The sequence below is a fragment of the Gymnodraco acuticeps genome, unplaced genomic scaffold, assembly GCF_902827175.1.
Source record: "Gymnodraco acuticeps unplaced genomic scaffold, fGymAcu1.1, whole genome shotgun sequence".
In the NCBI taxonomy this organism is placed as follows: Eukaryota; Metazoa; Chordata; class Actinopteri; order Perciformes; family Bathydraconidae; genus Gymnodraco; species Gymnodraco acuticeps.
The window spans coordinates 5,165,317-5,192,814 of record NW_022992250.1 but is presented as its reverse complement, the minus strand read 5'-3'; the positions used below and the strand labels follow the sequence as shown (position 1 = coordinate 5,192,814).

Below are 27,498 nucleotides of genomic sequence, written 5' to 3'. Positions count from 1 at the left end.
AGGCTTGGTATTACTCTTGTGTTTTTTGTAGCTAACAATTGTTCTTATTGTCAGTTAGCGGAGTTTCTTACCTTTAAAAGGGTATGAAACATTAATAGTTTCATAAATGTTAAGAAGCCCTGAGACATGTGAGAGAAAAAAAAACTGTGGGAGGGGTCCACTGGGGGGACCTTCGGGCTTAACTGGTTAACAATGATTAATATTTGTAAAGGCTACAGGTGATCTTAAGATGCGTGAGCTATGCTTAGGGACCTACCAGTCAAGATTATTTGTGCGTAGGGGTGCATCATCTGGCGCCTGGTCCTGGTCATCCTCGCCATTGCCCATGCCGTGAACCATCACCTCGGGCTCGGGCTCGAACAAATAAGGACGTAATGGTCCATCGTCTGGCTCAATATTGTCACCATCGTCGCTTACTGAACCGGATTCAGATTCAGTTCCTAAAACGACATTTTCGTAGGAAAGCCGAGAGGATGTTTCTGACTCGCTATCATCACTGGATACCTCGTACAATCCTTCTTCTTTGTCTGGTATATTTGCCCTTCCACGTTCATTCTGCATAGACGCCATGGTTTGTTATCGTATCATCTTCCTAAGTTTTCGTCACTTCCGGTTTGGCTGAGTCGAACATTTCGTTTCTAAAAAACTTCGGGGAAGCTGCAAAAAGTGCTTCTAACATGCGTAAGGCAATTATTATATATTTTTAATCAGGTGTGATTGTTTTGGTACGTAATTATGCTTGTATATAAGTTAAAACGAAATTATTTGAGGTTCCATTTCCACTATCCCTTTAAGGTACATTATGCCATAAAACATTGATTTTAATTTCTAACATTACGCATTAGGCACGAGCTCTCATTCCACACTGTACGTGATAGAGGCTGGCCGCTGGTGGTGGCATGAAGACTGAAGAGCAGTGATGGCAAGCGAGAAGCAGGCGCAGCCAACGCTAACATTCGAGGGATGGAGGTATTACTTCGAACTTGTTGAAACTAAGGGGGAAAATGTGAGTGTAAGGTGTACGTTGTGCCCTGGCCAGAAACTTGTGTCCACTGCCGTTAACTCCACTGCCAACCTCACCAAGCATTTGAAAGGAAAACATGCTAGTATGAAGCTAGTAGCTCAAGATCCCCGGGGAAATGATGATATTTCGAGTCCAAGCCTATTTAGTAGCCTATTGATATGATTTGCACTAGCTTTGCACCTATTTTGGGGCTAGCCTGTAACCCTTAATGATTATGATTTTATATTGATATTGTTTGATATTATTGTTTAGTGGTGGTGTTGATGCCTATAGCCCAATGTTTTGTTAACTGCTCTGTGGCATTTTTTATTATAATAAAGAGCACAAAAGACATATCTGTTATGTCCTCCATAGTAGAACGTTATGTAAGCCTACACATTTAGGAACAGAGATGGGGTTCTGCCCAAAGTCGAGCAACATAAAAGTAACGAGTAACGTAAAAAGTTACTTTCCTTGGAGGGTAACTAAGTAAAGTAAGGGATTACTTTTTTAAAGAAGTAACTAGTAACGAGCAAACACTACTTTTTAAAAGTAACTTCCCCAACACTGGTGACACCTCTCGTGCCATCCTGGTGGGCCCTGGCACTGACTTCATTATGTTTGCTGCCGATAGTGTTGCCTAGCGTCCATTAGGGGATGAGGACCACTGAATTTCACAATTTTTGGACATGAATGTCTCATCTGGGCGAATATCAGTTTCCTCATCTGATTGATCATAATCATAATCTTCATCGTTTACCTCAAGGTAGTCTTCATCCTCGGAAACGTTCTCCTCTATCTCGCTGTCGTGATCCTCCTCAGGGCTGTCCTCTCTTCACTTGCGTTGCTCATTTTGTCTGATAGTATTGTGAGTATACTGTACGTTAAGTGCAGAGTATAATGTATCCCAGTGTGGGAGGAGCTTACCCATTACACATTTGAGACTTGAACCCTCTGACCCCCACTTTCACTAACAGGTGCGGTGTGTATTTGTGTGTGTATTTGTGTATGTCTGTCTGTCTATCTTTTTGTGTGTGGAAAATTACGATATATATACTGTATTTCACATTTCAACCCTCTGACCCCTTCTAGCCTCCACTTTCTCGTGTGTGTGTGTTTCTGACCCCTTTTAGCCTCCACTTTCACTGCCGGGTCAGATTGACCCAAATACCATCTCTGTGATAATAGACATGTAGGGGGGGGGGGGGGGTTCCAAATGTTCCATTTTCATTTAACTTGTTTATTACACTAAATAAGGTAAGTAGAAGAAGTGTCATACAAAAAAAATACTTGAAAGTATTTTTCGTCGATTTTCAAACTTTCAAACGGGTCAATTTGACCCTGAATGTAACAGGAGGGTTAAAAACGTCAGACATCCGAGATATTAGCCAAGTAAAAAACAAATGTCCTCCTTTAAAGAATACAATGTTCTACCTACAACTCACTGTGTCTTTTCTAAACGACTTTAATGCTTGAATTTCCTCTGACCCTGTGTGAGATTAACAAAATGGAGCTCTGGCTGTGTGACATGAATGGTGGTTTGTTGCCAGAGGGGAATGGAGCATGACAAGGATCTGTTGCTGGTCCGCTTTTTTATTTCAAAATCTTCAGCCTTTAGGTTCAGCTCTGAAATCTCCTTCTCTGTCTTCAGCCCAGGCACCCTGTCCCAGACGCCGTCCTCACTCCCATCCAGTGGACAGATCCTTAACCAAAACTGTCTCGTCAGTCAACCAAAGAAACCTGAACTCTCCAAAATCAGTCTGGCAGACCATCCTCAACCTCAACCTCCAGCTGGGTTTAAGCAGGAGAAAGAAATCAGTCAGAAAACTGAAGCCAAACCAGCTCCACAATGTATTGGAAAACAAACGCTGCAGCCAATGAAAGAACAGAAACTTGATGTAATCACAAAAACTGGCCAAGCTGCCAGTAAGGAGGAAGCACTTGATCAATTGTCTTCAGTGCCTTTGCCAAATCCTCCTAGCATAAACCGTGCCAGCATACACTCAAACACAGAAATAAACATCAACAAAATAAATGATGACACAAAAATGCCCAAAAATGTGAAGGATGATAAAGACATAAGCCACCCCAGTTTAAACACCGACAAAGACACCTCAACAAGTGCACAATTTGAATGGTCTCCCACACATACACACACTTCTGACCCTGACCATATCACCAAAAACCAACAGCTTCAAGAGGAGGAGAGGCTGTTATTGGCTAAGATCCATCTGATGACAGGTGACACACCCCCTGTCCCTGGCCCTCGCAGTATGAAGCTCCTCATCCCAGACCCCCGGGAGATTGACTTTGAAATATCAGAGCTTGTTGCTCACAGTAGTGACTTGAGGCATGGCGGTGATACCATGCAGGAAATATCTCTAACTGAGAAAGAAGAGCCGCCACAATCCCTTGAGTTGGGGAAAAATAAAGAAGGCGTGGAGGATGTGTAAGTCAGCTTCTGCTGCTCGAGAAAAGAAAACCAGTGAAGCTCTGTGTTTAAATGTGCGCATGCATGCAGATTAGAAGACTTGAGATGGATTTAAGACTGTGGACTCACAAAAATGATCTTGACTTGATAACTGACTCCCTAAATATTTGACACAATTTAAGATAAATTCCCAGGATTAAGAAAGTAAGATAACAATAAGCCTATAGCTAGCCTTGGAGCTAAGCTAGCAGGTCTATAAGGCTGTACACAGAAGTCCTTCAGAATCAGAATCCCTTTATTAGTCCCACATTCAAGCTGAATGCTAACTTTAACATATTAACATGCTAAATGACAATGCTTGAATAAAGTTGTGTCACATGTTTGCCATGCTACTTTAGCCTGTTAGCATGCTAATTAAAACTAAACAAAAGGAACAGCTGAGTCTGTTGAAGATATTAAGACATTAACCAAAGTAATGATTCATTAAGGCTGCTGAATATTACAAGGATATGTATTGAGTGTTTGAGCCATTTCACACACAACCACAAATGTTCCTCATGTTACCTCAAAGTTGCACTAAAGGGAAATGCAGGGGATTGCCAAAGTAAAAAGGAGTCGTGCTTTTGGCTATGGATTTTTCTTTAACATTTTCATTTTATCAATCTTGAGTATGGAGGTGTTTTTTTTAATCTGGTAATATGTGTTTGTTGGCACCTGAGTGCATGTTTAGTTTCAAGAACTGCTGCTCTGTCTGATGTGTTCAACTGAATATTTAAAGCCTAGGCACCACATAGATCTAAATACAGTCAATGACATACACAAGTGTGTTATGCTTTGTTATAAAGGTGATAAAGACATTTCCTAACAGCATAGACCTGTGTTGAGGGAAGCATGTTTATCTTCCTATTATCTTAAATGATATGTCCCCTGTCATGCTGTCTAACATCAAGTCACTGCTACCATCCGTCCTGCCAGCAACCTTGCATGTCTCTCACTCACCTCTACAAATCGCTGCTTGGACGATCGCCATTGTTCCACCAACCAAAGTCTGTCTCCCTGCTCATTTAAATTATTTATTTCTATTTCATCTTAGGCGAAAAGGACAACAGGCTGACCTCCCTGATGGTGGAAAGAAGAAAACATCATCACATCTTGACACACACATTGCTCCTGCTCATGAGATGACATCATCCCGACTGCCTACGTTAGCAGAAGAAGAAACCTCTGACATTAAGCCCCCTCAGCCTTCTCCACTGGTCAGAGAGGAGGCTGACGGGAAGGACGATGTAGCTGAGGTAAAGATACGCAAAATGGATTGTTTTTACATCACAGACAAAAACTAAATGTTTTTCAGTCAGACTGTATAACCACCACAACCAATGGTAAACCACCAGACACACATATTTCAATACCCCTGATGTGCAATACATATCAAACTTTGTGCAATATACCCTCATGCAATTCACACTTTATTTTTCTTTCAATTTTTTTACAATCTGTAAGCAGTACCAGCTACCTCTTTAATTTGATATGGTCACTTTCCAAAAAAGATATAGTGAAACTTTTTATTTTTTTTACCATGGAGTATTTCTTTTTATACTTGTGTTTTTTATTATCAATAACGTGTGCACACTTAGTTCTTTTTGAATTTTTGAAAATGTAAGTCTATTTTCTTTACTTTATCTGCACTATACTTCTGCTGTTGTAATAATGCAAATGTCCCCGTTGCGGGACAAATAAAGGATTTCTGATTCTGATGAACTCTCCTCCTCCAGCAGGGCCTGGTGACCTCCACCCAATCTCTGCTGCAGTGGTGTCAGGACATCACCAAAGGTCACCGCGGGATAAAGGTCACCAACTTCAGCACGTCCTGGAGAAATGGAATGGCCTTCTGTGCTATCCTCCACCACTTCCATCCTGACAAAATGTACGAAATACAAGAAACATAATATGTTTCTCAGCTTTAGAGCTAAGATGGCTATGTAAACACAAACAGCTCCGTACCTACCTCAACATTTTCAACTGTCAATATCTCCTTCCTTTTCCAAATTATATAATTGTGAATTTAAGAATAAGATAAGATATACTGAGGTTAAAATAATATAATATGCATAAACAATATATACGTATATATACTGTATCAACAGTAGAAAGGTACATAACTATAGAAGTATTGAATAAGTTAGAAAACACTGTAATAGAACAACCTACTTCTAAAACAAATATAAACATAGACTACTTTATACATTGTAAGTTATATTCAAGTAACCTTTTTATTTTGTGGAGTGTTGTTTCAACCAAGAAAGAAATGTAGACATGTTTTGATGAAAATACGTTTACTTTTAGGCCCTAATCAATTGAAATGTGTGTACATTTGCATTATATTTGTACCTACTTTTTTCCTCCTCAGACAATTTGACCAGTTGTACCCTCATGACATCAAGATCAACAACAAAAAGGTAAAGATGTTGTTAATCAATTTTCTTTTCTTAGGTTCCATCATTCACAAGTTGTTACAATCTACCAAAGAGATATTTCTCTTTGTTTCTTTGCTGATGATGTCTTTCTCTTCTGACAACATCAGGCCTTTGATGCTTTCGAGGCTCTGGGCATCTCTCGCCTGCTGGAGCCGTCCGACATGGTTCTGCTGTCCGTCCCCGACCGGCTCATCGTCATGACCTACCTCAGCCAGATCCGATCACACTTCACCAACCAGGAGCTGAGCGTGCTGCAGATCGAGCACAACAGCAGCCAGTCCAGCTACGGCCTCGCCCTCTCCGGCCCCGGGCCGACGGATGTGGACGCGGCCGCTTTCTGCATGGCCCGACTCAACGAAGGAGTGAGCCTCGAGGAGGGAGGAAGCAGCACCTTGGTGGTCCCACCACCGAGGACGAAAAGACTGGGTAAAGGTACAACATCTTCCCCCCTTTAAACAACTTTGTTATACTTGAACCATTCATTTTATAATAATAATAATAATAATAAAGCTCAAAGTGCTTTGACATCATGGCACACATCGCAAATTAAACCAGAGAAAAATATATTTCCTTCAGGTCTAACCTTTTTGCACACATGCACCATAACAAAATAATATAACAGTTCAAGGGACAAAGGAGGTAAAATGGGTATGGTAATAAAAAGAAAATACAATAAAACAATCAATGATCCCTCTCGGTAAGATAAAGGAAGACATAACACTAGATGAATAGAGAATAATACAAACTAATACAATTATAAAATATATACTATAATTAAAAACCAATAAAACCTATACAATAAGTGAATGAATAAAACAATCTAAAAATAATAAAGATTAAAGGAGCCAATTAAAAAGGAAATTTGCTAATAAAAAGCCAATTTAAAAAGATGTGTCTTCAGCCTCCATCCTAAATGCCACTATCTCATGCTCCTCTCACTTGATGTTTCTGTACATCAGGGCTTTATAGATCTAAATGGCAAGTTCAGAAATCAGTAGGCCTACATGTGAAGCTAATTTAACCATCAACATCCTTTCATTTGATTTAATTTAGGTGAAATTATCTAATCATTCACGCAGAGATGCAATAAATGACAGGAGTTGTCACTACAGTAGCTAGTAGGTGGGTTCGAAACCCGAGCCCGCCGAAGTTTTCAGGCAATGTCTTCCCCTCTATCTCTCAATGTAACACCCTCGGTGGAATAAAGGCACTCTGGCCCAAAAACAATAGATTACTTTTTAACATTATACTCCAAGGGCCAGTAAATATCACCCTGGAGCCGGATTTGGCCCGTGGGCCGCCAATTGAATAGCCCTGCTGTACATACTCAGAGTTATTTCCTTGTACATACAGTAGGTCATGCTGGAATCCATGGAGATGTGAACAAAAAGAGATAAAAGAAAAACGGAGAAGGGGAAGGGGAAACTCTGGCTTGTCTCCAGGGATCTTAGGAATGTGAAGTAGCACAGTTTGAACTAAGAGGACCAGGAGGAGGAAACACAAATCATTAAATCAAGTTTACAGCACCTCAATTAAGATTCTTACCAGGTTCCCAAAGATACAGAATATATGATGTAAAATGTGATTGAACACGTCCTATATAAACACAACATATGCCACAATTATAACAGTTAAGAGGCCACTGCATAATTATCAGTTTCTCTGGTTTTATTATTTATAGGTATGTGTTTGAGTAAAAAGAAAATGTGTTATCATATTCTATAAACTACGACAACGACAACATTTCTCTGTGTTGGAAACAACAGACGCTGGAATGAAATGGCTGCCATACATGTAGAGATTGAGATTTAAGAAACATTTGGATTTTTGTGTTCAGAATGAAAAAGGCACTGCCACATACTCATCATCACTCATCACTCATCATGGTTGATCAAATCCATTGAATCAAAATGTGTCTCATCGTAATATATGAAGTTTTCAGGAATTCCGTTGAATAATCTGCTTTAAGAACCAAACTTCTGATAGTAGTTCTCATCTGGTTTTAGGGGACGATTCGATCTCACCAGTCCCACCCCCACGTTCCAAAGTAGTCCGATTTGGACAGACTCAGGTAACTCTCTCAGTTTTTTTCCATATTTTTATTGTTTCCAACTTTTATGTTAAATGTTAAAGCTCTATTATCATATTCTAAAAACCGGATTTAAAAAATGTGTTTTTCCAGGATGAAGAAACCAAGACTGGAATCACTTATAACAAAGGTGGGTACCTGGAACATCAGCCTTTCAGTGACAATAATCTAACATTTTAAATATTGTTTAAACGTCCTATTTTCTGCTGCAGGGATGCAGAGTACAGCTGAGACCCAGCCTCCCAAACAAGAAGAGGAAACAATGGTCAGTTATGTTTTCCTCATTCACCTCCTCTGTTCTACTTCCTTTTTTCTTTGTCTTTGACTGCATCTCATATCAAATCATTAGCATGACTGATGGTTGCAAGAAACAGAGAAGCATATGTGTTTTCACTTGTATAAAAGTTGTTTATTTAAATTTCATCTTTTGTGTCGCTCTCTAATCTTTGGACCTTTTTCTTCTACCTTTTTTTCTTGTTTCCACGATTCCCTCTTTCTTTCCCCTTTTTCCACTCTTCCTGGATGTCTTTGTCATGTGTATGTTCATGTGTGATTGTGTGTATGTGTGTGTGTGAAATTGGGCTTGTGGTCAGTGTCTGCAGGACACCAGTCAGTATGTGGTGAGCGAGCTGGCAGCGTTGGAGACGGAGCAGAAACACATCGACAGCAGAGCCGCTGTGGTGGAGAGACGACTGCGAAGTCTCATGGAAACAGGTAAGGCACACAGACACACAAGTGTAGGGAGTACTTGATCTAGGTTTTATGCAATAACACATTAAGTTGTATACAAACTGCCCCTTGGTTCTCTGCTTACACAGGAAGCGACCGTGATGAAGAAGAGAGACTGATCCAGGAGTGGTTCACTCTGGTGAACAAGAAGAACGCTCTGATACGCAGACAGGACAACCTGGAGCTTCTGTAAGAGCTTTTTCATACACAAACAGTACACACACATGCATTACACACACTTCTTTTAATTTGTCTGATTATATACTGTGTCCCCAGACAAGAGGAGCAGGATCTGGAGAGGAAGTTTGAGCTGCTGAACAGGGAACTCCGGGTCATGATGGCTATAGAAGGTCAGTCAGGGATGGCAGAAAGAGTACAAGTAGAGATACCACAGTTCAAATTAGACATTATAAGTGTGTGAAGGTATTGAAGGTGGAGCTTATTAGTGGTATTTAGTAAGATGTGTTTTGTATGAAATAGGTTTATTATACCGATATTTCCTCTTAAATGTAGTGGAGTAGAAAAATAAAGTAGCAAAATACAGAAGTCATCACATTTTATGAGTGCATTCAAAGTGATGTACAGGTGATTGAAAGCTAGTTATAAACAGTACAAATGTGTGACTAATAGACAAGTTGAGTTAATAACTGCCTTTAGTTAAATTCCAACACTGTTCACCAGCTATCCAATCTGCTGCATTTCCTTATTGTACATGTGTCCCACAGACTGGCAGAAGTCGTCCTCCCAGCAGCAGAGGGAGCAGCTGCTCCTCCAGGAGCTCGTGTCTTTGGTCAACCAGCGGGACGAGATCATCAGAGACATCGACGCCAAGGAGAGAGGGTGAGTGTGTGTGGACCTATACAGTCTATGGTGTGGACGGATAGTTGTATAGAAATGTCAAAAAGGAAATCGCAAGCAGATAACAAATTCTTTAAAGAAAAGATACCTTTTTATACTGTGTATTTCAAATAAAGCCTTCAGGTTAATGCTTGTAATGCTGACGTGTAAAACATAGATCATTGTGGTTCAGGTATTTGTACTTTTTCCATTCCTTATTTACAATCACTTCATTGACACAGGTCAGGGTGCAGACATTAAGAGTTAATGTCATATTCATTATATTGTTATATGTGTTTGTATCTGTGTTTGCAGGGCATTAGAGGAAGATGAGCGTCTGGAGCGCGGTCTGGAGGCAAGGAGGCAAAAATACAACAGCAAAGACAAATGTGTCCTCCAGTGAGAATAGTTTTCACTACTGAGACTCTGCAGTTCTGAAAGCTCCACATCTCGTTTGTTTTGTAGTGCCTTTATTTTCCCGGAGAACTGTTTAAACTCATTATAAGGACAGACAAGATATGGGGCGCATAATGTGCCTTCTTTGAAAGTATTTTCTTGAAATGTAATATATGTTCATGTTGAAGTTTCAGTCTGTCTTAAGTATTATTTTAATTCTGTTCACATATTTGTATTTATTTAAACGATGCCTCAGATTATTGTATATCTATTGCACATGTGTTTGTGTGTATTTTCATTGGTGTGTGTGTTTGTTCTTTGAACACTGGCTATTCAATTTGTTGTCATATTACCCTCATCACAACAAGAGCTTGTCAAAATGTGCCTGGTCATTTCTGTTGTTTCTGCGGATATCCGTCGTACATTTCTATTTCTATAAGTAAAAAATATTTGGATATAACATGTCAACACATATTAGATGTATAAATACCATGTGACAAGTCATGAGCTGGACTCAATCTCACAGTATTGAGAGTACAGGGTGCCTGTTAAGGACGACCGCCAACAATCCATTCTTAGAAAACCCGAAAAACATTTCCACTTATTGCAATATTGAGTGTTTTGTTTTTCTGATGTTATATGTTGAAAGTGTTCTCAAACCTTGTGTGCTCACAGACCCTGAATGCCTTAAATCAACCATAATGTGTATGGTTGGGATGTTCGTGCCTGCTTAATCCACAGAAATCAACCTGTTTCCTTGCCTCTTTGAACTTTGACTACTATATGCATGTTGTTTGAAGTGTGCTGATAAAGTGGGACTCTGCTTTTTATCCCAAATATATGACTTTCACACACTGTACCCCTGATGTTGCTGTTTATATTTATGTGGTGGAGACTTGATGAATGATATTGATTATTGTGTTGAAGAGACATAAATATTGGTTGGTTATGTCTTTGGATTTTGAGTTATTTTTATTTTGGAAACACCAGAAACCTGTTTATAAGGAACTCAATTTTGTTTGTGTTTTTTTATGAAGCTTATGATAATAATAGTTACCAGAAAACAACTTCTAGCTGTTTTGGGGTTGCAGTTTTTGCAGTAGATTGCTGAAAAACTTACCACCAGTAGATAATAAAACTTTTTTTTATTATTTAACCCTCCTGTTGTCTTCGGGTCAAATCTGACCGATTTACTACTTTCATCAATCATAACTTTTTTGTTTTACATTCAATTGCATTAAGGCTTTATGATATCCTTCACAGTAGACATTTGAACATATAAAATTGCTGATCACCACTTTCATTGATTTTTCGATGATTTAGTCAACTGTGTAACACCCATGGTGTTCCCGGGCAAAGATTACCGCCATAAAGAAAAGGAATTAGTAACCATCCGGATCAGATAAAACACACACACACACACACACACACATTCTCTAATGTGTTTCACCCCCCCTTATGTGCCCAACCCCTACATGTGAATCACACCTGACACAAACACACACACAGAACAATTTGCACATTTCCCGCTCTTATGTGCCCATCCCCCAACAAGGATCACACCTGGAAAACGCAATACATGTTCAGTGTCTATTCTTTGTATATTTACTGCAGTTTTTCATGTATAACTGTAGTCTGATACAATATTTACAGTTTGAAAGGGTGTTAAATGAAATGTGGTGATGATTAATGGTTTTTGTGTTAATGTAATAACAACAGGACCGGTCAAATTTGACCGCGAACACCAAAGTAAGGGGGGGGGGAAACGAAGACAATAGAAGGGTTAATGCAAAATGTAAGGTTAATTACCAGCTTCTGATAAACTTACCTAGTGGACACAAATATTTTTGAAGCAAGCTGTACACTATCAAAACAAGCCATGAATAGGCCGATGTATATTTAAGATAGTATGTTGTTTACAGCAGGTCTTCTTTCATCCACTCCTTATACCTTACACGTGTTTGGAGAACATTTACAATTACAGCCTGTGACATTGTGTTTACACCTGAGTCTCATGTCTCTTCCCCAGAGAGTATTAGAGCTAATCAGCTTTACTCCGCAGGACTTCATAGGGATCTGCTAATCTAAAATGACAGACAAAACCAAACCGATGTTAGCTGTCGTTTGCCTGAGGAACCTATCATAGGAAACCCTCTATTCGGTCATGCTGGAACCAGAACATGGCCCTGTAATCCAGGAGGAGGTGGAGCACAGCCATGTGAGGTGTTGGGTGTGTGTGCTGAGCTGCCTCCTGCTCGCCTGTCTGTACGTTGGCAGTTTGTACATCTGGAGAAGCAGCTTACCCAGGTATACAACTCACCATCAGAGCTGTGGCTAGGCTGTTACCCTTGACTTTTAAACTGTTGCTATGTGTGTGCAGGGATCATCCCAGTGTGATAAAGCGTCGCTCTGCAAGTGTGTTGCTGGTCTCTGCGCTGTCACCTGCAGTGGTGAAAGCATGGATGCACTGGGCTGATATCAGGGTGAGTACACATAAACAAAACATGCTGTTCCCATCATCTGATTCTTTAATTCTTCAGTCGGCCATAGCTCAATGCAATAACCAATATCCTAACAAACATCTGAGAATCCAACCACCAATGATATGATCTGGTTAGTGCCACTAATGTAAAGCAATTGGAATTTGAGTTGAGTACTTTATTTCCATTTCATTCTTCAATAGGCAATACTAATGCCCATTAAACCTACAACAAAACACACATCCCATAACTTTAAGCTTACTGATTATTCTCAATACATTCAACATGAAATGTATTATCGAATGAAAATTACTGAGCACTGCAGGCAATAAACACCTCTAAGGAGTTATACTGAACAACTTTGTCGACCCCATTTATATCAATAAAGATGGCCTGAGACAAATCAGTACTGTTCAAGAGCATGACAAAGTTACGGAAGAGGATTAGGGCCACATTTTTATTTATTTTTTGTTCTGAGAAAAAAGTCAGAATTCTAACTTTAATCTCAGAATTCTGACTTTAATCTCAGAACAAACAAAAAAATATTTTTTTTGGGAGAAAAGAAATTCTGACTTTAATCTCAGAATTCTGAGAAAAAAGTCAGAATTCTGAGATTAAAGTCAGAATTCTGACTTTTTTCTCCCAAAAAAATTATGTTTTTTTGTTCTGAGGAAAAAGTCCGAATTCTGAGATTAAAGTCAGAACAAAAAAAAAACGGTTTTATTTCAAATCCTCCCAAAAAAAAAATCAAGTGGCCCTAATCCTTTTCCGTACAAAGTACATCCTCCAAAATGTAACCCTCTCTAAAACAGTTTGCATACAAACCAAACATAGCCTCCATTAATGTAGGATTTATTTCTGGAATGATGTATTAGACTGCATTCGTTTTAGCTAGGTGCATAAACAGGCAAATTAGTGTTTGTACACGTATTAACTATGTCCAATCTATACTAAAACAGTACAGCACTAGCACAGTAGAGCCACATTCAGGTAGGAGGTCAGAGGTCGTTGACAGTCAAAATTAAGAGGATTCTGTGTCTTTCTCAAGGACACTTCCCAAAGTGAACCCTGAACGTGCAGGTGAAGGAAAGTGTCCTCACTCCGGGGGTCGTATTCCCTATACATAAATTGCTTTGTGAGGTTAAACCTGGGTTCACACTGGCTTAACTTTATAATCACTTGAGGGTCAAAACTGTGTTTATAAAACTACTTTACGCTCCTCCAGGTCAATGCATTCGTGTTGGAGTTGATGGGCGTCCGATTGGAGGGTCTTGTTCCCGCAGCCATTCTTCCGCTAATACTAACAATGGTACATCAGAGAGTCCCAACCTTGAATAAAGCTTCAAGTACACGATGTTACTTCTTCTTTGCTAGATGTTTAAGACTTAGACTATATCTATATACAACCAATAGAGACAATTCAAAAATAATAATAATTAGACTATGGAAAACTTTGTCACAGTTGATATCATAATAGGTGTCAAAGACTTGGACAACGCACCAATTGCATTGAGACATTTAAAAAAACAAATACTATAATAAAAGCAAAAAACGACGTATTCTACCATATTTTTCATAACCTGTTAAAGCTGTAAAGTCTGAAAATGTATTCGGTTTAGTTAGTCTGTGGATCTATTTTCCTTTTAAAGCATTTTATTTATGCTGCACTAAGTAGGTTTTGACATTTCAGAGATTACATTTCCAAATCTTAACAGCATGGCTTTACAACCTCTATTATATTCCCATGTGCATGTCTTTTTTATATACTTCCACTGGCTGTAATAAACAAGTGATTTTATCTTTAACATAAGGCATTTTATCTGGGGCCTCTGGTACACTCTGCGATGGACAACCCCAAAGGCTTCTCTGGGGAGTTGCAGTCTCTCCTAGGTGAGTTATGCTTTGCGTCTACTAAATGTTTTGTTGTGTTTGGAGAGTTTTACATGTGTGCTTGCATTGCATTTGCTGTGTCAGTCATCATGAGGCTTTATTCCCCCAGATGTGCAGTCCTGGAGGTGGTGTGTGAGAGATGCAGTGTGGCTCAGGAACCAGCTGGTGGCTCCAGTGACGGAGGAGCTGGTGTTCAGAGGGGCCATGCTGCCCATGCTGGTGCCCTGCACTGGACCCACCGCTGCCATCTTCATCGCTCCGCTCTTCTTCGGAGTTGGTGAGACAACCATGTTTTCTGATTGTAAACAACTCATATTTACAAATGACCTTAATGTAGTGTAAACTCGATCTGTGATGATATTATTATAACAGGTATGACCAAATTATTTTGTACTTTGGAAAGATTTAAACCTTTTTGTCTATTTTTGCCCTAAACATTTTAGCCCATTTCCATCACATCATAGAGCAACGGCGCCTCCACAAGGACAGTATGAGTATCATCCTATTGGTATCAGGTCAGTTTATGTAAAACACTGCTCATATATGTTGTAATAATGTAGGAACATGAATTCCAATGAAGGTTCTGTCAATACATATTGAAATGTGTTAGTCTGTCAACATTTTGAACGCACTTTTTTGTAAATATCTCCACTGCAGGAGTGGGAAAATTCTACTAATGCAAAGAAGTCATCTCCGTAACTTTGTTTGCACACACACGCTTAGTGGTAAACAATTATATACACTGTGTTGCAAGTAAAGGTCAATTTTTCCAAATGTTACTGATATAAAAGGTATAAAGGTATTACCATCTTAAAGTTAAACAGTTAAAGTATTTATTCTTCAGAATGGCGCATTTCAGTATCATAAATATTAAAAATAGACTCAATTATCTATGTGTTAATGTGTAAATAAGAAGCTTTTTTCTACTAGGCCCACAAGGGAGCTACATTTTACCAAGGGATACATCAACTTTTACCTCAACCAAATGTATGATAGATTATTTGTTGAATATATTTGGTATTATCTATCTGAATCAAAATCACTTCCAAAACTGAGTAAAAGTCAAATATTTGCCTCTGGGATTTAGAAGTATTAGTATTTAGTATCACACATAGAAATACTCAAGTAAAGAAGTACATAATAACTTGAAGACCTGTTTAAAACTATAATATGGTACTTTTCTCAAATACAATTAGATCCAATCCTTTTGATTTCACATTCAAGGTCATCAATTTGACTTATTTGTTCTATTCTTTTGCAGGGACGCAGTTCTTGTACACAACTTTGTTTGGTGCCTTCACTGCCTTTATATTTATGAGAACTGGTGAGAGATGAATGCACATTAACTTGTTAAGATATTACCAATACAGTACACAGTTTATGCAATCTGTAATGTTTTTTGATAGGTCACATTGTGGGTCCAGTTGTGTGCCATGCGTTCTGTAACAGTCAGGGCCTGCCTGACCTAACCTCAGCCCTGCAACACCCCCAAAAATCAGCCATACTCCTCTCCTATCTGGTGGGGCTGCTGCTGTTTCTGGTGCTTTTATTCCCTTTGACAGACCCCTTTTTATATGGTCCAATTCCCGTCTGCAGCCTGTCTGCCCCTGCAGCGTCTGCATGCTAGATTTAATTAAATTAAATATACTCCAGCTCTTAAAAAGAAAAAAATGGGGACTGGAAATTCATTTCGTGTTCAGTTTTCAAATAAAAAGTATTTTTATATTACAGTAAGTGTGTTCATTTTTGTGTGTGTGTGTGTGTGTGTGTGTGTGTGTGTGTGTGTGTGTGTGTGTGTGTGTGGTGTGCGTGCGTGCGTGCGTGCGTGCGTGCGTGCGTGCGTGCGTGCGTGCGTGCGTGCGTGCGTGCTAGTGTGTGTGTGTGTGTGTGTGTGTGTGTGTGTGTGTGTGTGTGTGTGTGTGTGTGTGTGTGTGTGTGTGTGTGTGTGTGTGTGTGTGTGTGTGTGTGTGTGTGTGTGTGTGTGTGTGTGTGTGTGTGTGTGTGTGTGTGTGTGTGTGGGTGTGTGCGGGTGTGTGCGGGTGTGAGCATGAGAAGAGAACGATTCTTGCACGTCAGACATTTCCTGCATGGTTGAAAATATTTCCTCCTGTATTGAAACACAACACCGGTACAACTCTGCCTGGCTGAGAGAGAGAAAGTGTGTGCAGCAGAGACAGAAAATCAGATGAACTGTGAAAGTGAATGAGTTAGAGTGGAGAGACGGTAAAGGAGACATCAGGAGAGACAGACACATCTGCAGACAGAGAGAGGCAGACAGACAGACAGAAACACCGACTCAGAGGCCAACTAACACTCAAAGGGAACCAAAGTGGAGAGAGACGGATGTGTAAAGTCACATTGTTAGGACAAATAAAGCTATGAAAGACAGGCTTGTGAGAAAAATATGTTAAAGCCAGAAGCAACACAGGCAATGCCAACAGACTTTAACAGAAGAGAAAAATAGAGAACAGAGAGGGAAAGTTGAAGGGGAGGAGGGGGAAACGTTAGTGTCCCCAAGGATAGTCAGTATGTGGAGTAGCAGGAGAGAGGGTTCAGAGTGAGAGGTAAGAGGTTGTGTTGGACAATTAAGATCTATGAGACAGACTGATGGGCCAATTATTACAACGTTGTTTACAACCCAAAGCAGGGAAGACAATGATGACTATAGATGCATACAGATCTAGACTTTGTTATTCATATTGTTTTTTCCATAGATCCATAGATTCATTTCACTTATTTATATTCATTTGATGCAAACAAACAAATGTTATGGTTTTTATTTCATGACATTTTTGGGAGTTTAGATTCTGGTCCTGATAAAAACACATATCAACCTCTTCTTTTTGTCATTTTAGTAAATAGCAGCTTTCTTGACAAAAGTTTGATTAGAAAACCAATGCCAATATCTGCCAACAGCCGGTTAGCTTAGCTTAGCTTAGCTTAGCATAAAGACTAAGAACAGGGTGAGACCTGGATCTTTCCTGAAGTTTAAATCAAGAAGTGTGTTTAACAGCGCCTTTTCAATACTATAATAACATGTATCTCATCCATATCAAAACTAAAGCGTAAAAACGACATTGTGGTTGTTTTATGGGGGGTTATTATGCCGTACTATGTCTTGGCCAGGAGCAAATGCTTGGCAACCAGCGGAAACTCCAGGAGTCTAATAATTAGTGAGATTTAGAGGTGCCAGCATGAAGATTTTGTTACCTTAAGACCTGCTTTGGACAGAGCCAGGCTAGCTCTTTATGATAAGCTAGATGGATTGTGTTTGAGCAGTGGGTGTGTCACAGCACCAAATAAGATCACAGACTTATCCTCTCTCTATTTCTGTTATTTGTTCAACGAAAGACTGCTGACTTTTCTATCACTGCTTTACTTTCATACATCTTAACTCAGTCATAACTTGGGATCTTTCCCGTACAACAAAGTCTTCAGCTGCTGGCCAAAGAGAATGTAGGGATTTAGGGAACTTTGCAGCTCTTGATCGAGCTTGACAGCAGTTTTTGCAATAAGCAATATTACCTTTTTACCTTCCCCTGTTTTTCCCTGAGAATTACACTGAGATTAAATTGAACCACCTCCGATTCGGCAGCCATGTGGATTGAAGACATCAGAAATAATAGTGAGCAAATAAAAACAGGCTGTTATTCTCCTTCTCTGCACACAACTGGTCTGCAGATTCTTAAGCATTGTGGTCAGGGAATGATTAACCTTCTTTTGCTGATGCTGAGTCAGGCAGTTTACTCTTTCTGTGCAATTTCACTCTGAATATACAGTTTTTTATGAGGCACGCGGTGAAAATTGGGGTCAGGTCACCCGAGGAATGTGGATGTGGGGTCCAAACTGGGAGTTTTAAGCAGAGAAAACCTAAGAGAATAGGAGGAAATGGAGCAGAGAGAAGTCAGACGTGTGGTGGGTTATCTCAAAGGCCCTACACATCCAACGTCTGTCGGTCTCTGTTGGTCTGGGCCTTTGTGTGCTGTCCCTTTCTTGTGAAGTCATCTATTCTCCCCACTGTTAATGCATTTACCACACATACACACACACACACACACACACACACACACACACACACACACACACACTCTGTAGACCATCGTGAAGTAACCTACAAAGAAGTGTCAGATGTCTGTGTGTGTGTATGTGTGAATGTGTGTGTGGTGTGTGTGTGTGGTGTGTGTGTGTGTGTGTGTGTGTGTGTTGTGTGTTGGTGTGTGTGTGTGTGTGTGTGTGTGTGTGGGTGTGTGTGTGTGTGTGTGTGTGTGTGTGTGTGTGTGTGTGTGTGTGTGGTGTGTGTGTGTGTGTGTGTGTGTGTGTGTGTGTGTGTGTGTGTGTGTGTGTGTGTGTGTGTGTGTGTGTTGTGTGTGTGTGTGTGTGTGTGTGTGTGTGTGTGTGTGTGTACGTGCATGGCCATTTATATGGAAAAGCTGAGTCCATCATCTGGTAAAGGAATAATCTGTCAGGAATTATACTCTCTCCATCTCTCTGTCTGCCTCTCAGCACTTTTTAAAAACCTATAACAGTTTTCTGGAGATTTTCTGTGTGTTTGTCTTAGGGTTGTTTATACATGTGTGATTCTTTATGTGCAGCAAACTCAAGTTGCAGTCCAGATGATAGATGTTTTTGTGTCACCAAACCCTTTGCTGTCTTTCCTCAGCAAATACGATGCTTTTAGACACCACAGTTTCCATTAAAACCATGTCTGTTTTAAACTAGCCATATGACTTCTAAGTGGACATTTTTGTAGCAGCTGTTCATACATATTCATTTCTTCCATTCTCCATGCCACTTTAAAGAATGCAATGCAGGAATGTTTGTAAATTAGGACAACTTACATCTTCTGGACACACGTTTTCCAAATCCTTTTGGTGCCCAGTTGGTTGGCAGTTGACAATCTGAAATTTGAATTTGTTCCACTGGAGATGCCCGCTGGTTGACGACGATGTTTGTGCCGGGTAGATCCCAGGTGTGAACATGAGTGAAACTAAGCATGAAGGAATGAGGACATGGATGAAAAGCATGGTCAGTAAGCTACTTCAAGGTTAAATAAAGGTTAATGAAGGCAAACAAAGGTTGCAGCTACCTTCAAAAGCTGCAAGCGTCTCGAATCTCTTTCAGCTGATTGTTCAAGTAACTGGAGATTTGAACTGGCAGGGAATTAAGCCTTCTGGATTCATCCATTTGACAGGGACCCCAGTCTGCTCAGATATTTGTGGTGAGGATTTGTTGACAGTCTGGGTGTGGATGGAGGGCATTCATGTCTGCACTGAAAGATGAAACATATGGACCTTGTAGGAGAAGTGGATGAAAGTATCGTCTTTTTCCTCCACTCCACAGAAATCACCAGGCATGCCTAAACTCTATTATTTAACCACAAGGCCGCAGCTAATTGCTTCAGTGTGTGTGTGTTGTGTGTGTGTGTGTGTGTGTGTGTGTGTGTGTGTGTGTGTGTGTGTATGTGTGTGTGTGTGTGTGTGTGTGTGTGTGTGTGTGTGTGTGTGTGTGTGTGTGTGTGTGTGTGTGTGTGTGTGTGTGTGTGTGTGTGTGTGTGTGTGTGTGTGTGTCCATGACATAAGACTCCAGCGGTTGGGAAAAATGAACCACTGACGTGTCCTGCTGTATTTCATATACTGTAGCACAAACCGTTCAATAGGCCTGAATGGTGCAAGTCTCACTGATCCAAGACAGCAAGGAAATGCAGTTTCTTTGACATCAGTGAGGAAGCTTGTAGCCTGCACTAATCCTTTTTATTTAGTGCCAAAGTCAAGAAAATAAAGTTTTCTTTTAAGAATCAAAACAGAGAAATGTTTTACTTGTAAAAGTGTGTATTTCCTTAATGGTCCGACAATGGCATACTGTATGGGTTAAGCTGTGTTATATCCACAATCTCTGAAGAAACTCTGGAGAAAAACTATGGAAATTCAACATGAGACCAACAAAAATAGAAAGGTTAGACTTGGCTTTCTGATTAATAAGTGATAACCAGGGGACACGGTTTTTTCACACGGCCTTTAATAAGTTGTACCTGTTTTATCTTCTGTTTAATTTGTGGTTCCTTAATAATGTCAATCCTTTTTTTTCAAATGATATGTCTTTGGATCCAAAGAGCGTCAGTTTTTTTATACTTGCCTTCGAGAACTAATCAATCTACATTAGACTCTAACAAATGTATTTTCCATTTCTGCAATAGTGAGTTAGTGAAATACAATAGATGTAGTAATGTATCTGGAATGGTTTGTGTCTGTCTAAATGTGGACGTTCAGAACAGCAGCCTATTGTTTTCAATGTGGTCAAATGACAAGTTTTACAAAATCGTTTTTTTCCCTTTGTATCCCATCCCAGCCTTTTGCTTCAAATACATGTACTTTCAGTGAAGAAAAGGGCCTCAAGTGTTTATTCAAGTCTTATCAAGGTCCCAGTGCTTTAGTAGCCACCATAAAACATCAATTCAAGAACAGCTATTCAGCTTTTAGAAAAATAGTTGAAGTGAAATGGAGAGGCTTTAGAGCTGGAAGCTACAGTTCAGTTCCTTGGAAGCTAGAAGGTGAGAATATATCAGAGCCAGAAACAATATGTGGCGAGTGTCTAGGAGTCAAGGAGGTAGAGTATGACCCAGGAGTTAGGGAATATAAAATCAAGGGATCTGTAGGTTCCATTAGAGGTCTTTGAAGGTAGAGCAGCTTGGAGGTGCTGTGAGTAGATTAATGTGAACAAGGGGATCTGGGGGTGCAGGACGATGGAAAGGAGAAGTTTTGTCTGTTTCATCAATTACATTTGCGGAATGTGTCTCTGGGGGCGTGGCAGTATGAGCCAGAGGAGGGGCTGAATGATAGAATAAACAGACCAAGTGTGGGAGGTTTGGGGGTAAAAGCAGGGGATCCTGGGGAGAGATTGCTGACTTGGGAGCCCAAATAATAAGAGCTAAAGAGAAGGGGGGAGCAGGGAGAAGATAAGGAATGGGAGAGCAAGGGGGAAAAGAGAAGGAACGTGGGGGGTGAAAGAAAAATAAGGAAAGGGAGAGAGGAGGACGGGGGTTGACCAAGAAAATCAGAGGATAGCATGCGGAGGAGGAGGAGGAGGAGGAGGAGGAGGAGGAGGAGGAGGAGTTGGGGAACAAGGCCAAAAGGCTCTTTAGGTTCTCCAGGATCCTGAGGTTTTGTGCTTGTTCCCTCTCTTAGTTCTGATGGTCGTTACATAACTGGAAATAACTAGATTGAATGTATATACTCCCGCTGCCAAAACCAACATACCACAGCCAGCAGACGCATCTGCTGTACACTGCGATCACTTACAATGTCTGTGGCTCATATCTGATTGAGCTACACATGCAGCAGGACTTTTCCATCTCATCATCCTCTGTTAAGAAGAAGCAGCGGCATATAATAATGACATCAAGCTGAACTCAATCAGGCTGTGGCAGGTCACACTTTCCACAGAGAACGTGATGAGCATTTATGTGAAGGACTTTTGTTTGCAAGCACTTTTCCACTTATGGTGCTTGCATTGTTCCACAGTTGTTTGTGTGGTAGACCTTCATTTACACTCTTAAGCCCAGTTGTTTGTCAGCTTAAATCCACATTACTAGGGCTAAAATCCTCACACTCACAACAGTTGGCGTAATTTACTACTACTTTGGCCTTTCCTGCAGCATACAAAGAAGAAAGAAAAAGATGATATTTTTCTTAGGAAAATCCAAACCCAACCTTTGACCTTTCACCAGGCGTACCATTCATGGTGGACGGATCATATGACATCAGTGGAGGTACCCCAAGTCTTTGCTCCCCAACCACTAAGAGGTCAGGCTGATGCACATCTGGCATTTCCTGTTTCCTCTCCTCCATATGCCCCTGAGTGGCAGCCCCACACACACACACACACACACACACACACACACACACACACACACACACACACACACACACACACACTGAGGCACATTTATGCTTAAGACACATGTACAGCCGAATGAACTCACTCTCTCGTATGCACAGTCCAAAAGTTATTCCTGTTCCATAATCTTTCCATTGGACTGTAAAAGCGTCCAGCTGGTACGGAAGAAAGAAAGGAAAAGGAGAAAATAAGGGGACAAAGAAAGAATGAGATTAACAGAAACAAATTAAGCGACCCAAAAAAAATTAGATGAGGGCAGGGAAAGGAGAATCAGACATGAGGTGGACGAGAAAAAGAAGAGGAGGAGAAGAAGAAGGGGGGAGACAAATCTATGCATCTCATAGAGCTGACAAACACTTTCCACTCCTGCGGATGCTGTGCAGCGTGCACTGCTTGAAGTGTTGTGTGGTGTGTGTGTGTGTGTGTGTGTGTGTGTGTGTGTGTGTGTGTGTGTGTGTGTGTGTGTGTGTGTGTGTGTGTGTGTGTGTGTGTGTGTGTGTGTGTGTGTGTGTGTGTGTATATGAGAGTGCATGTGTGTGTTTAAAGCCATAGTCTAGATGGGGGGACAGAATAGAGCCGTATGGTTTTCATAACTCTCTGAGGCTTTTCAATTCTGCTACCCCCCCCCCCACCAACCCGTCAAACCCCCTCTAGCCTTTCCTTACACTCGCATTTTACCAGCCCCCTCTTCCAAAAAACAACACACAATTCTTCTTTTTCCTCTACGTAGCACTCCCCCCCCCCCCCTCTTCTTTACACCCTCCCCCATCCTTCTCTCTTTCTGAGGGTTCAGTCAGAAAGCCAACTTTGCAGAGGCAAGAAAGCCCCAGCAGGATCAGATACAGGAGAGGGTTTCTGAAATTCATCACATTCATATTTGGACTTTATTTAACTCTCTTTTGGATTCAGCTGAAGGCCATTCAACAATTTCAATCCTGGGACTCTGCTGCTGCTTCACTGGACTTTGTTTTGGACTGGACTGGACTTTCTAGGGTACTCCACTGGACTGCACTGGTTTCTATTAGACTCATAATTGATCTGATGAAAGTCTGCTAAACTGTGGCTGCAATGCTAAAAGTCTGCTAATGAACAGATTGACCGATTCTTTACTGCAGGGATAATTGGGCAATCCAATGTAAATTAAAGTAATCCGATGTCAGTTTTGGGGTTTACCTGCATCAGATTACTTTGAGGAAAAGATCAATTGGACCAGATTTTTTATTCAAATACACTAACAGAATAGAAAAAGTTTTGTTTGGGAAGTTCCGGTTTGTTCAATTAATTGTACTTTTGTCAGGTTTAGTTTAAATTGGAGATCGGAAAAAAGTGATATTACTTTATTAGCTTATTTATTTTTACTGTATTTATTTGAATGTTGGCTTAGTTCAAACCTCATGTCTTGGTGGAGGATGCAAAAGAGAAGCAGGAGCAGCAGCAGTTGCAGCACCATGGGTCTCCTGAGTGTCCTGTGGCTGCTGATGGTCTGTCTGGCTCCTGTGTGCCGGGGCCAGAGGTTGAAGGAGGCGGAGGGGGAGCAGCCAGCGGCTCAGCTGGAAGAGAGAGACGCTGTCTGCCACCAGGAAGGATGCTACGCTGTCTTCCTCCAGAAGAGGACCTTCAGGGAGGCTGGGCGGAGCTGCCGGGAGCGAGGTGGGACCCTGGCAACCATGCACACCCAGGAGGCAGCGAGCGTGGTCCACGAGCTGCTGTCGGCCATCGAGAGCTCCAGGGCCCGGCTGCGTCTCTGGGTCGGGCTGCACCGACAGCCCCGGCAGTGTTCATCCACTAGACCGCTCAGAGGATTCGTCTGGGTCACAGGCAAAGTCCCACCTTTTTAACCTTTGACCTTTTAGTTTTTCTTATTTTGAGCTTTATCACTGTATCAGCCATATAACTGAGATGCGACAAAATTACCCCAAACAGGGAAATTATTTTAAAGTTTTTGACTATGCTCTAATGGAAAAGATGTGGGTCAGTGAACTGAGTCTTAATTTGTTATTAATTCAATAGATAATTGCCTACTTCATTAGTTTGTAGCCCAACATAAACAACACTGTATTAAACAATGCTAGACGTAGACGTCTTTAGAAATGTACAATCTAGTTAAACACGTAGACCAACAAACTTTAATTAAACCTTTATTCAATTATTTTGAGTCAGTATTTACAACCATTAGGCATATTTTAGTTTTAAAACTTCCATACATCAGTTGTATTAAACGCTTTTGAATCACTTTAAGGTGTTAAAGTATTGTGCGGGCCAGACTACAGAGCCTGCACTGACTGGATGGTTATTACATTAGCTACTTTTGTTTCACAGAGACGGAGCTGGCACGACATTGGAAGTTCAATCCCCTTTTGACCTCACTGCTACCCGCAAGCTGATTTAGTCATTACACAAAGCTGGCCCAGTAAAAGCCAGATTGTTTTTTTATCACTCAAAGTGTCTGCCTTGGTCTTGAGTTAGCACAGACAAGAGTTATGTGGCCAGCGTAGTCAGATTCCTCCCCAATCTGCTTTGATTTATAGGGTTGGTTTACCCAAGTGACAAAAAAACATGTGTCCTAACTCATGTCTGGTGGTATCAAACAATGTAAATAGTTTTTATAGGTTTAAATAGGTTTTATTTAACTAGGGTTTGATCTAGAGCCTTTACCCGAATTTTTATAAATGTGAATGTGTTTTTGTGATGCTCACAGTATTATATAAATATGTCAATAAAAGGGCAACTCATCTTTAAAATTACAAACCAGATATTCTAATGTGGTAAACCCCTCCTATTATAGAGTCTGACACAGCTGTAGACTATTATAGTATGATAATATATTTGCAAAAAATGGCATGCAACGGAAAATATTAGCAAGTTAAATAAGTCTTTTCAAATTCAATTTGTGTGGAATTTAGAGTCATATCCGACTTTGGCGCCTCCTAGTGGTGGTATCAATAAAGTCACTGAGGCAGACATTAATGCAGGCTGAAACCCCCACTCCTCACACAGAGCCAACCAAGGAACATTATATAATACATAGGGTGACAGCAACACATAGACTGCAATGTTTTTTTTCACCATAAATTACCAACAGAAAATTCTACAGCAGCTTTAATCATGATTTAAAGGAACACTTTAAATGTGTCATAAAGATCTAAACAGTAGAAGAGAAATTGCATGTAGTTAGAAATACATCTAGAAGTTATAAAGAAGGGAATTTCTACTTTTTCTGACCTGGTCCTTTTCTTAATTTTTTCCAACAGGAGACCAGGACGGCCAGTTCACCAACTGGCTCCGAGAAGACGCCCCTGGGACTTGTGCGGCCCCCCGCTGTGTGGCCATGACCGTGCACACTGCAGAGAGGGGGCGTGAGAGCAGTGACAATTTCCGGTGGCTGGACGGCTCCTGCGCCCTACCGTTGGATGGATACGTCTGCCAGTACAACTACAAAGGAATGTGTCCACCGCTGGAGGAAGAGGGCAGTGGTCCAGCTGTTTACACCACCCCATTTCACCTGGTCAGCTCACTGCTCACCCATGTGCCCTATGGGTCTGTGGCTTCTCTACCCTGCCCTGAAGACGTCTCAGACCCAGATACTCGTGCTGAGCAGACGGTGCTGTGCATGGAGAGAGACGACGAGACAGTGGGCTGGTCCAGGGATACCCCACTTTGTGGGCCCGATTCAACTCAACAGAACCAGGACTGGTGCAGCGGGGATCATGGCTGTGATCAGCACTGCCAGAACACAGACACAGACTACTACTGTTACTGCGATGAGGGCTTCATGCTGGACGAGGATGGTTACGGCTGCAAGCCCGATCCCCTGAGCTCAACTGACCTCCCCGAATTATCCGCTGACTCCGCCGGTCCCACTGACCAGCCCCATATCAAAGACATTTGTTTTGAGATGGGGTGTGAGTACAACTGTGTGGAGACGCAGCGGGGCCCTCGATGCACATGCCCCCCCGGCTACCAAATGGCTTCAGATGGCCGCAAGTGTTCTGATGTAGACGAATGTCTGCAACAACCGTGCCCGCAACTCTGTGTCAACATCCCGGGCACCTTCCACTGCACCTGCCACTCCGGGTACCAGCAGGACAATGAAGGCGAGTGTGTGGACACAGACGAGTGCCTAGATGAGGGAAGCTGTGACGGCATTTGTGAAAACACAGTGGGCTCGTTCAAGTGCCTGTGTGACCCCGGGTACGAGGTGGGAAGTGACGGAGAGTGTTTGGACATAGATGAGTGTGAGGGAGAGGCGCCCTGCCAGCAGCAGTGTGTCAACTACAAGGGAGGGTACCAGTGTTACTGTTATATCGGCTTTACACAGAATTCTGATGGGCTTACCTGCCGGCCGTCGCCTGAAGATGAAGAATATTCCACTCTGACCCCTGACCCCATCGACTTCGCTCACATGCCTGCCTTGGACCCTGACCATGATACTCTCTGGTCCACCTCGTTCACTCCAGACCCAAACTTTGAAGCTGACACCAACTTTGATGTTGAATGGCTGACAGAAGCCCCTGAAGTGCTCACCCCTGACATGGCACATGTGTCAGACAATCACCTTAACCAATGGGATGCCCAATCACCTAAGCGGTATCAGACAGCCCCCTCCCCAACGCAAAAAGCAAACTCAGGCAATGAAATCGATAATGAGGCTGAAACCAAGATACAAGGTAGAGAAGATAGTCATGGAGCTGCAAACGGGTCAGCCACTGGGGAGGGGTCAAAGGTTAACAGTGCAGAGGACGTCAGCGGCACAGCAGAGGCAGGGGAGGGGTCTGGGAAACGGAAGCATGACAAGAGCTGGCTCCTGGTGGCCCTGCTGGTGCCTCTGTGTGTGTTCCTTGTAGTAATGCTGGCTCTGGGGATCGTCTACTGCACCAGCTGTGCTGTGGACAAGAGCCTGAGCTTCTCAGACTGCTATCGCTGGGTACTCCCTGCAACGCCTCCTGACAGAAGGGAAGGCAAAACCCAAGCATGAACCCTAAATTAAACAACACACACACACACACACACACACACACACACACACACACACACACACACTCATATGTGTTAAAGGCCCAGATGTCTGTTAACATTTCTCTTATGGTGCTTCCATTTGGATAAAGTGCAGCTAACTGGTTCTGCATTCATCATGTAATAATTTCTGTTGCTGACCCATTGTAAATATTTCACTTTCTCATCATGTTTCTTTTTAGAATTCAATAAAACCAATAAAATGATGAAATAATGTGTGTTTTTCTAAGCCAGTCTAGGTTATAACAAAAATGTGTTCA

The 27,498-nt window shown here is 41.4% G+C and overlaps 3 protein-coding genes across 25 annotated transcripts in view; all 3 read left to right on the top strand.

Annotated features, from left to right (window-relative positions):
* The window catches only part of LOC117540026 (EH domain-binding protein 1-like protein 1), a 39,941-nt gene extending 29,026 nt beyond the window's left edge, over window positions 1-10,915 (top strand). For 15 of the 22 annotated variants that reach the window (XM_034206431.1, XM_034206424.1, XM_034206429.1 and 12 more), the window contains 13 exons: window positions 2,655-3,452; window positions 4,528-4,729; window positions 5,210-5,361; window positions 5,845-5,893; window positions 6,019-6,343; window positions 7,918-7,982; window positions 8,094-8,130; window positions 8,213-8,265; window positions 8,594-8,714; window positions 8,819-8,918; window positions 9,006-9,079; window positions 9,455-9,569; window positions 9,882-10,915. In XM_034206431.1, coding sequence (XP_034062322.1) covers window positions 2,655-3,452; window positions 4,528-4,729; window positions 5,210-5,361; window positions 5,845-5,893; window positions 6,019-6,343; window positions 7,918-7,982; window positions 8,094-8,130; window positions 8,213-8,265; window positions 8,594-8,714; window positions 8,819-8,918; window positions 9,006-9,079; window positions 9,455-9,569; window positions 9,882-9,969 — 2,179 coding nt within the window. In that variant the 3' untranslated portion in view covers window positions 9,970-10,915. The remainder of the gene's footprint in view (window positions 1-2,654; window positions 3,453-4,527; window positions 4,730-5,209; window positions 5,362-5,844; window positions 5,894-6,018; window positions 6,344-7,917; window positions 7,983-8,093; window positions 8,131-8,212; window positions 8,266-8,593; window positions 8,715-8,818; window positions 8,919-9,005; window positions 9,080-9,454; window positions 9,570-9,881) is intronic. The other 7 variants (XM_034206441.1, XM_034206432.1, XM_034206420.1 and 4 more) reach the window with 6 other exon arrangements.
* Window positions 10,916-12,126: 1,211 nt separating this feature from the next.
* LOC117540230 (CAAX prenyl protease 2-like) lies at window positions 12,127-15,978 on the top strand. The gene is made up of 8 exons (XM_034206814.1): window positions 12,127-12,269; window positions 12,343-12,445; window positions 13,668-13,751; window positions 14,254-14,332; window positions 14,442-14,609; window positions 14,776-14,847; window positions 15,594-15,656; window positions 15,739-15,978. Exons 1-8 carry the CDS (start codon window positions 12,127-12,129, stop codon window positions 15,957-15,959), a joined length of 933 nt encoding a protein of 310 aa, XP_034062705.1. The 3' UTR covers window positions 15,960-15,978.
* A 7,045-nt stretch (window positions 15,979-23,023) lies between these two features.
* Window positions 23,024-27,444, top strand: cd248b (CD248 molecule, endosialin b). 2 transcript variants are annotated; one of them, XM_034206535.1, is made up of 3 exons: window positions 23,024-23,218; window positions 23,610-24,043; window positions 25,477-27,444. In XM_034206535.1, exons 2-3 carry the CDS (start codon window positions 23,620-23,622, stop codon window positions 27,198-27,200), a joined length of 2,148 nt encoding a protein of 715 aa, XP_034062426.1. In that variant the 5' UTR covers window positions 23,024-23,218; window positions 23,610-23,619; the 3' UTR covers window positions 27,201-27,444. The 2 variants fall into 2 exon arrangements, with proteins under 2 accessions (XP_034062426.1, XP_034062425.1); XM_034206534.1 differs by having other exon boundaries at window positions 23,024-24,043.
* The last annotated feature ends 54 nt before the right edge of the window (window positions 27,445-27,498 follow it).

Coding starts and splice junctions, on each gene's coding strand:
- LOC117540230 (XM_034206814.1), top strand. CDS start 12,127: ATGCTGGAACCAGAACATGGCCCTGTAATCCAGGAGGAGGTGGAGCAC. Junction 12,446..13,667: donor TGCACTGGGCTGATATCAGG/GTGAGTACACAT, acceptor ACGCTCCTCCAG/GTCAATGCATTCGTGTTGGA. Junction 14,848..15,593: donor TATCATCCTATTGGTATCAG/GTCAGTTTATGT, acceptor ATTCTTTTGCAG/GGACGCAGTTCTTGTACACA.
- cd248b (XM_034206535.1), top strand. CDS start 23,620: ATGTCTTGGTGGAGGATGCAAAAGAGAAGCAGGAGCAGCAGCAGTTGC. Junction 24,044..25,476: donor AGGATTCGTCTGGGTCACAG/GCAAAGTCCCAC, acceptor TTTTTCCAACAG/GAGACCAGGACGGCCAGTTC.